The sequence below is a fragment of the Diachasma alloeum genome, unplaced genomic scaffold (genome assembly GCF_001412515.2).
Source record: "Diachasma alloeum isolate Michigan unplaced genomic scaffold, Dall2.0 Dall_scaffold_00256, whole genome shotgun sequence".
NCBI classification, from domain to species: domain Eukaryota; kingdom Metazoa; phylum Arthropoda; class Insecta; order Hymenoptera; family Braconidae; genus Diachasma; species Diachasma alloeum.
Window position 1 is genome coordinate 1767067 of NW_021680401.1, and position 10174 is coordinate 1777240.

Consider the following 10174-nt stretch of genomic DNA (forward strand, 5'->3'; position numbering starts at 1 on the left):
CGTTATCTGAATTGATAAAATCTGTTCTACCATTTATTCAGTTTAAATTGATAACATTCTCTCTTTCTCCGCAACGATTTTCATTGCATCAGCAGAAAATAATGAAGCTGCACAATAATAAAGCCGGTACTCATCGAAAGCCGCTTTAGCCACTTCACCGAGGGATTTTTTAATACAACGAAATTTCATGAACTAAATCATAAATAACCAATCATGGAACATAGATGGGAAATTCAACCAAGAAAAATTAAATTCTTTACTTCGTAAAATCGATGAAGCAGATAATTTGATTCTAGTTGAAACTGTTGCTACCACATGATAACGTTCACGTTTGCTATCGAATATTTTAATAAAAAATGCCCAAATTGCAAAGTTCTATCGCCTCGGCATAACGAAAACTTTGAATCAATCGCGTCTGCCGGGGAAAAACAAATCCAAAATTTCAATTCGATAATTTTTTTTATTAATTCTAAATTTAAGAGAACCGACGTCGGTGGCCGAATGGGCTAGAGACTGTAAATTCCAGCCGATTATCATTTAAACATTTTGGATGGACTGAAGAGCTTATATTGTTGGAAAATATCCATCTTTTCTGGTAGTCTTTGTGTCATTTGTTGTAATAGAACTTTTAAAAGATTGAAGCATCGCTGTTTTAATTCCAGTGTACAACCTGGATCAATTTCGCATATGGATAGTTCTTGCATAAATTTGTGCCCATAATCTACCGCTTTCACAGATAGAAAAGCACGTTCATTTTTCCCGATGTGTTTGAAGCATAAACGCGGGTTATTATTTTTATCGTCAATTTATTCCACAAATTAACGGCAAAAATTGATGAGACTTCATGCCCTTATTTTTTAGTTTAATATAGATAAATATAGCTAATGGGCATAAAGCCCATGTATGAGCGGAAATTTCAATGATTAATTAAAAATAAACGAGACGATAAATCTACTCAGAGTTCTTCTTTTATTCTATAGAAAAATGACTTTTTTTTGTTGCTGCGAAAATTCCGAAATCGCCCAATTGGCGACAAGTCGCCCAACCTGGCAACCCTGGCTAGTGTCTAGAATTGACGCAAGAGATCCGATCAATTAGCCCCTCATGTATAGATATTCCAAATTTTTATTTTTTTCCTCATTGAAGTAGTTTTGAAGAAAATTGCGAGCTAATAAAAAACATTTGCTAGTTAGTACTTTTTTAAAAATAAAATTTGAAAAATTACCTCTGAAAAAAAAGGCGTTATCCCCTCTATTTCATTATTTCCAAAAAATTTTATCACCAATCGATAGCAAATTGTTTGAAGATTTTTGCGAGTTAAGAAAAAATCGTCAATGCAATCCTATTATTGTGTAAATTAACAATTCCAATTTCAACTGAAAACCAGAGTTGATGACCAGAGTTTGTAACAGAGATGTCAGACAAGATATGAATTTTTTTTTTGGCTCAAATGAAAGAGCGGCTCGAAAAATGGCGTGCAGAAGTCTTTAAAGATGACAAATGTCTCTAAAGATGATGTCTGTTTTCAATTGAAAAGCGCAATTGTGACAACATTGTCCAGTGGGGTCTAGGAGTCTCCCCTGGTTCAAAACCATCTTTAGAGGCCCTAGCACGCCATTTCTCGACCCGCTCTTTCATTTGAGCCCAAAAAAACATTCATATCTTGTCTGACATCGCTGCTACAAACTCGGGTCTTCAACTCGGGGTTTCAATTGAAAGTGACTCAAAAGCCGTTAAAAAAAATTGAAGGGTGCGAAAAGGAAAAGTCCCGTTTCGTTTACAGATTTTCGTACATAAAGTGGCACTTTTCGTACCTGTTACGATAGAAAACCACAAATGTCACACGTTACACGTGTGAAAAAGGGGGAACGTTAAACTCGTGTATTAATATTTTTAGCAACAGTCGTAGGACACGCGCGGCCTCGCGATAGGTGAGATAAGCCAAGTAGAGGTGCCACTGTCTCTAAATACATTACCCTATTCGTATTAATATTCCCCCTTTTTAGCGTCTACGGGGCAAACGAACAATAAACAATTAATTTTTTACACTAATTATTCGTTTTTAGACATATATAATCGGTCTTCAATATATCAAAAATCTCACTCCAATAGCACGCGACTTTTGAAACTTATAGTAGACTCTCCTTAACATAAATTTCACTTAATTATTTCTCGTCACATTAACTTCTATTGAAAATTCATGTGCTTCATGAATTTCATGTAATTCATGTACCTTAGATTTTAATCTTTAAAAAACGCGGTATATTCATACTCTTTAAAAAATGCAGAATCATAACATTCATATCCCATTTCAGTAGGAAAAGGCACTGGAACCAAAATTCGCGAATTTTCCCTCACGTAATTCTACCTTTGAGGTTTTGCCACTAAAATGATCTTTTCACCTCTATTTCTGGCATTACCCACTGTCTCTCTGAGTCCGGTACCGCCAACGCACTCCACATAAAGGTTGTACACCCGCTCATTGTAAAAATGTCGGCGTACTTTTCCCCAACAAGTGGATAAAAACTACGTCTATTCATCTGCCTGTTCTCTCGGAGATAAAAGAAAACTAGGTCATAATCATTACATCCTCATGGATATGCTCTACAAATCTCATTTCGAGACAATTTTGCACGAAAAATTTTTACCTCCTCTTTAGTGGATTTAGTCCACATTGTAATGTTCATTATGTGGAAAGTCCCCAAGGATAAAAAAAATAACGTTCAAAGAAAGTGGGAAAACAGGAAGAATATTTCGACTGTAAAATTAATCCTTCAGCGTTTCTGTTGGCAGAAAGAAGTGACTTGGATGGTTAAAGGAGATGGAGAATTACTGTAGGATCATTGAAATTTTGCCTGAAGGTATTTTCGAAAGAGAAATAGAAAAGTTTTCCTTTGAAGCTCTGTTACCCTAAACGTAAAGGGAAAAATCGCGTTTTTAAACAAGTTTTTGGTTGAATAAACAAAATCAATTAATAAAATCAATTAATTCAATTAATCTGTTCATCTTATCAATATAATTCTGCACTTATAATGTTGTGATCTTGTGATTTCAGGAACAAATTAAAAATTGAAAGTAAATTTGGAATATTTCGTGAAATTTTGTATTTGGATATTAATATTATTCATTCAAAGTGAAAAAAATCGATCATCATTTTCACTATATTGCAGTCAGATTTTCCTATCCTTAACGTCGAAAATGTGAGATAATCTCATAATTCTATCTATTAATTATAATCAACTTTGTTCGAAGAAAACCTCAGTAAGCACAATATTAAGAAAATAGAATTATTCTATTTTCCTCTGACATAAATGATTTGGACAATTATCATTCGTTTATTCATGTTTCATAGAATGGTATTCAATTATCTTTCGTTTGTTGAAAATCTCCTTGCAAACCTGGAGTCGTTATGCACCAAGACTTGCTAATTACAATAGAAAAAGAAGATTCAAGACAAGAATAAATTCATACCTGGATCCAGAGTACTTCTTCACCTTCTCTAATTTCTCAGTGATTTCTCTACGTCTTATAGCCAATAACTGGGCTTCCTCTCGTTCCTTCTCAGCAGCACTGCGTTGCAATCCAACTGAAGCCAATTTAGTAGCATTTTGTTCACGTAACATCAATGCAATGATCTGTAAGATATTTTTTAAAAAATTCATTCCTCACTCCACGTGACGCTGATCCATCAGAATGGAAAAGATGCAATGTAGACATTGTTACCTCGAGTATTTGCATGTGATACTGCTGCTCACTGCTGTTACTGGCAATAAACAAGAGTAGATCAACAATTCCAGAAGAATGGAGGGCAAATAGCAGCTGAAATTCAATTTACGAGTGAATCAATACGAGATCATTCCCCTTTCTTCGTTATACAATATTTTCATCTATTAACTGCATGATTGATAATAAATAATAGCAGTAGGTACCTCATCGTGAACAGTTGCGTCATTGTCCGCTCGTTTTTCGTTGTCATCTGGTGGTACTTGGATGACGTTTCTGATTAATGTGAGAATTCTCTCGATGATTAATTCATTCTCTTCCCCTCTTTCAGCACTTTCCTGAGAAATAAAAAAGTTGGGTAATGAAAAAACGGTCCATTAAATAAATAAGAGTAATCAATAATCAATAGATTGAAGGTCTGAATCATTCAATTAAAAATTAACAAGTGGGAAATTGCTTCCGAATTAATATAGTATAGTTTTGTTGGTAATAAATTGGCAATATGCTTCCGAATGCTCATTTTACACATCATCTGCTTCTATAGTATTTCATTCATAACGTTTCCATAGAGTTTTATTAAATTCAATGAAACTCCTTCTTTAATCAATTGTATTATATTTTTAATTTAGGTTAATATTTGATGAAATTTCAAATGTGAAATAATATATATCTATCCCATCCATTTATTCGATGGAAGTGAAGTCGGAGTAGGTCGTTTTAATGATAATTAAATCAGTTTTAACCTTTTTTTTTTATTCAAATAATCAATGGAAGTAAATATTCCAAAAGATGGAAAATCAATAAACTTTTGAGTGCTATGAGAATAATTTCCGAATCCTTGTATAAATGGAACGGAAGAATAACGCTATCTATATTATGGAATGAATTTGAAACATCATATTTGAAGAAAATTCTAAATTTACAAAAATTATCATAAAAATCAAACCAACGAATATAGGTATCGTAACGATCTTTCAACTTCGACAAAGTGATTTTGAAACTAATATTTTTAAATATAATTGAATGAATTTAGAGCATGATATCCAAAGATACCCTCGGAATTGTAATTTTTGTAAAATACAAAATTTTTGAAAATTATTCTAAAAATCAAAACAACGATTACAGCTATCGCCTTCATCGTGGAACTCGGTCGGAGAGACATCCAAAGAATGTTTTTAAACCATCGTGCAATAAACTCAGAACATTTTTTTAGTTATGGTGGGACAACCGATTTTTCTTTAAATTACAAAATTCAAAAACATAATATATATAGGAATTTTTAATTCATGTCGATGAATAGGGCTCAACGATACGTACATTTGAAAAAAAATGATTCAATTCCATCGATTTAGTAAAATTTAAATGAAAGGGTAATATAATACGAAAAATCAAAGCAAAAAAGAATTACACTGGAACACTTACGATTCTCAGAATGGTGCTGAGACGATTGCTGACAACTCCCCAAAATTGTTCATTAGCCAATGATTTTTTGTACCCCTGAAGATGGCTAACCAATTGAAGGTAGATGTTACGACTTGTTTTTTCAGTGGGAAGAATGTCATTGAATAGCATTAAGGCTGGGCTTGTCAGATTTATTATCAATCTGAAACGAAAAATTTCAGTTGTGAGAAAAATCTCCTCAATGTAACACGTTTCATTAGAATAAACCTCAATTATTCCAAATATCTCACTATAGAACTGAGGATTTTCAATCTACGAATGTGTCAATTGCAGTCGAAGAGAATAATTTCAAAAAATTGATGGATAATTAGAGTCATTGAAATTATATTTGGAAAGAAAACTTCTTTTAGAATAATATCTTTTTAAAAAAATTGTTAAAAAATTGAATTGTTTCTTCTAAAACACTTCCTGTTCATAAATTAATAATAAAAATTGTTAAAAGTTCGAGAATCTGAGCTTTGGTGATAATTTCGAAAGAAAAATGATTCTAGTGTGGAAAATGACTCATGAATTATTCATGAAAAAGATTATTCAACGATTGTAATCATGCTAGTATATCATGAATCTTTCCCTAAAAATACTAGTGAATTTCCTTCAAATGTAGAAAATAATGCCTAGTAGTTTAAGCTGAAAAATCGAGTTTAGACTTTCAAAGTTTGAAGAATAAAATCACTCCCAAATATTTGCTACACTATTGAAAATTTTTGAATGAAATTTCCGTCACACTTTTGAAAATTCTTATGAAGTAACCGTTTCACTGAAGTTCCTATGAATTTCATAATTGAAAATTATCAATTTGAGGAAGAAATTGATAAAAACTGTGAACTGCCGTTCAATCATTCCATGAAATTTAATAAAAATTAGAAAAATTTACGTAAATATATTGAAAATTCAGCGTAATTTGGAGTAAAAATTCATGCCTTGATGGAGAATTGAACAAACTTATAGAATCTTCGTCTTCCTGTCGTTCAAAACTTCAAAATCCCATTAAATTTTACGTAAAATTTGTAATCTCATTATTCTTTCCCCCTTGAATCGACTTCAATGTCAATCAAATTTCAATTGTTTTCCAACAGTGTAATCTAGGATCAAATGGAACTTGAATGCATGTTCTAATGTTTGAATAAAAATACTGAGGAATACTTCAGTGAATAAAAAGGTCATTTGTCACTCCTTTCCCTCATCACTCATTCATTCAATTTAATTTCCTCATTAATTGAAAGACCCAGCCAGCGATTCCACCGAGAAATCATAATTAAAAACTCGAATCGTACTTTTCATGAATCCTCCACTTCACTTACCTCAGCAGAACATCCCAGAATTCCGTTTTCTTCGTGTGCTGAATGGCAATCTGGGTTAAATCAGTCTGGAGCAGCTTTGACTGTCCCAAATAACGACGAACAGTGTGAGAATCATCATCTCTCTTCAAATATTTTATGAGATCCTTTATCACATCTGCAAGAGAGAAATAAAATATCAGCACTCAATGTTGAAAGAATATAACGTTCAAGGAATATTAAAAACGAATATTGGAGAATGGATTAAGAATGAATTAATCAAGATTAATTTGCCACTCACTCTGGGCTCCAGCATCCAATCGGTATACCACTCCGTCAGAGTAACCAAGGGCTGCGCATGTTGCTGCGAGCTCAGCAGAAATATAATCACTCATGGTCCGTTATTATTATTCACCACTTATTTATTATCATCAACACACATTTTCATGTCGAAATGATTTTTTAACACGAGGGATTCACTGGATATGTTCGCCTAGAACAACAATTTATTCTTTTCTCTTCAATACTTGATGGATTTTAATCGTTATTCATGTTTTTTTCACTGACACTTTAATAAATGACTGATTGAATAATCAAAATTTGATGAAAAGATGAATCGCCAATACAAGAATTATTGGAAACATTAGCCTGATTCTCTGTTTAACCATCAAAAAACAAGTTTATTCAGGTTGTTATAGTTGTTTATAGGTCTTAATTAATTTAAGACATTGTTTATATTGTCATTATGAAATAATCATATGAAAAAAAAGAAATGAATCAAAATTTGTAACACAATATGGAATTATAAGGAAAATTCTATTTTATTTCTCTGCTTAGCCACAAAAAATAAAAGTTATTTACTTTTCAATAGTTTTGATGAAGTTTTAAAGCATTTTAATGTTCTTTTATGTTTATTGCATTGATTTTCTAATTATTATGAGTGAATAAACAATGAAAATTGATGAAAAAATTAATCAAAATGTCGAATACAGTAATCACTAAAGAATTCAATTTTGATTCTCTGTTTAACCCCAAAAAAACAATTCATTCATATTCGAGAAGCAACTTAAAACTCTCAATTTTAATGTTATTGATATTTCTCACTGATGTTTCAATGATTATTAGCACCTGAACATGTCCAACATAAGAGAAAATCATTGGAAACGTCCGATTTTAATTCTTTTCTACCTTAAAAAACGACAACTATTCACTTTTCAGTAATTATTTGTGAACTTCAATAAATTCACTTCCGATTCTCATCTTTCAATCATTATTTCGATTGTTATTAGCAAAAAACATATGAGAATTTATGAAGAATTCAATCAAAACATTGTCAGAGGTTAGGTTGACGCACGTGTGGCTTGTAACTGCGGTAATAACCTTTTATCGAACCTTCCACTGCACTTTGAGAACGCGAAACACTATTACAGAGGAAAATAACTGACGATGATCACTAAATAGACGAAAAACAATGCAAAATATGGGATTTTGTAGGACTCGCCTGTCGCTGACCACTGTCAAGCAACAGGTTAAGATACCGCGCGGGAAAACACGTCGGTTTACAATGTAGTGACGCCGGGTGTCTCCTGATTGGTGGCGAGAATCACGTATATGCTATATATACAGGGTAGGGTAACCAGACCAATAGACAGACGAGACAGACGGTTAGGGACAAGGGGATGTTTTTGTTTCAAATTGGATGTGCTTTTTTCAAATAGATGCATATAATGAAATTACATAATTTCCTTTTTTTTTAAGCAGACAAATATCAATATCAAATAGGGGAGGCTGGGGTAAAACGGACACTTTTGACTTTTTTTTTAATGTCAATGAGGGATTGAAATGTTGATAAAATTCAATAATTTTTTTTTCTCAATACAAAGAACAATTCTTTCCCTTTGTGACGAGCCTAAACTGAGCACAATTGATCAATTTGTTTCTGAGTTATGAATAATGTTAAAATAGTCTAAAGTGTCCGTTTTACCCCACCCGCCCCTATGTGAATCAAAGTCATCACAAACTAAAACCCGTTTTCTAACTACTCACACCGCCACTGAAGGCCAATACTGTACCTCGCGAGAATTTGTTTTTTTACCTTCAAAATGTTCATCAATAAAAAATAAGAAAATCATCGTATTATTATACATCAGTTTTATTATCAAAAATGGAAATTTGTAATACGATTTCTATTATATTTTTTATAGAATACTAAAAAAAGTTGGAATTATCCATCTTTTGGTCGGTATTTACTTATTGGTCTGGTTAGCCAATAAACATAACTTAAATTTTGAAGATGAAACTGTGAAATAAAAAACATTCTAGTTGAGTTCACACTCAATTGGCTGTCTTCTATTATTGATAATAATTAATTTAGAATTTTTACGTTCAAAATGTTCATCAATAAAAAATAAGAAAATCATCGTATTATTATACATTAGTTTTATTATCAAAAATGGAAATTTGTAATACGATTTCTATTATATTTTTTATAGAATACTAAAAAAAGTTGGAATTATCCATCTTTTGGTCGGTATCTACCTATTGGTCTGGTTAGCCAATAAACATAACTTAAATTTTGAAGATGAAATAAAAAACATTCTGGTTGAGTCCGTACTCAATTGGCTGTCTTCGATTATTGATAATAATTAATTTAGAATTTTTACGTTCAAAATGTTCATCAATAAAAAATAAGAAAATCCTCGTATTATTATACATTAGTTTTATTATCAAAAATGGAAATTTGTAATACGATTTCTATTATATTTTTTATAGAATACTAAAAAAAGTTGGAAGTATCCATCTTTTGGTCGGTATCTAACTATTGGTCTGGTTAGCCAATAAACATAACTTAAATTTTGAAGATGAAATAAAAAACATTCTGGTTGAGTCCGTACTCAATTAGCTGTCTTCGATTATTGGTAATAATTAATTTAGAATTTTTACGTTCAAAATGTTCATCAATAAAAAATAAGAAAATCCTCGTATTATTATACATTAGTTTTATTATCAAAAATGGAAATTTGTAATACGCTTTCTATTATATTTTTTAAAGAATACTAAAAAAAAGTTGGAATTATCCATCTTTTGGTCGGTATCTACCTATTGGTCTGGTTAACCAATAAACATAACTTAAATTTTGAAGATGAAACTGTGAAATAAAAAACATTCTGGTTGAGTCCGTACTCAATTGGCTGTCTTCTATTATTGTTAATAATTAATTTAGAAGTGCCGAAATAACACAGTCTTATGAAGAAATTAATTTTTCGAGATTAGAGAAAAGATTAGAATGGATAAAAAATTAGTGATAATTTCCTTGCAATAATAATAAATGTATTAATGTAACTCTTGTTTGCATTTAGAGGATCTCGCTATCTCAAGATATAATAAAACGCATTTTACTAGCGCTAGCACGTTTTATCCAATCGCGGGGAAACGAAAGGTAAAAGTAAATTGAAATTAAATTGAATGATAGAATTCATTGCTGCGGAAAATGTTTCGTTATTTTAGTGTTTACGTCGGAGTTACATCGACCAAAAAATAAAAATCATTGGCGTGGAAATTCACTTGATATTGTGTGTACGAGGTTTTGTGATAAAAAAATACACCTGCTCGTTTATTTTTTTCTATCCATGGATTTTCCAGTCTCACCGAATTCATTTTTTTATTTTTATTTTTTTATCGGCGATTCCAAAAATCCCACATTGCGGGGACTT

At 31.6% G+C, this 10174-nt stretch overlaps 1 protein-coding gene across 3 annotated transcripts in view; it reads right to left on the reverse strand.

Annotated features, from left to right (window-relative positions):
- The window catches only part of LOC107037605 (protein timeless homolog), a 239684-nt gene extending 231694 nt beyond the window's left edge, over positions 1-7990 (reverse strand). The window contains exons 1-7 of one of the 3 annotated variants that reach the window (XM_015256239.1): positions 7842-7990; positions 6763-6954; positions 6486-6639; positions 5146-5326; positions 3930-4061; positions 3724-3819; positions 3472-3635 (exon numbers count right to left, since the gene is read on the reverse strand). In XM_015256239.1, coding sequence (XP_015111725.1) covers positions 3472-3635; positions 3724-3819; positions 3930-4061; positions 5146-5326; positions 6486-6639; positions 6763-6856 — 821 coding nt within the window. In that variant the 5' untranslated portion in view covers positions 6857-6954; positions 7842-7990. Of the gene's footprint in view, positions 1-3471; positions 3636-3723; positions 3820-3929; positions 4062-5145; positions 5327-6485; positions 6640-6762; positions 7015-7815 lie in introns of those variants that run through there. The other 2 variants (XM_015256238.1, XM_015256240.1) reach the window with 2 other exon arrangements.
- Between the last annotated feature and the right edge of the window lie 2184 nt (positions 7991-10174).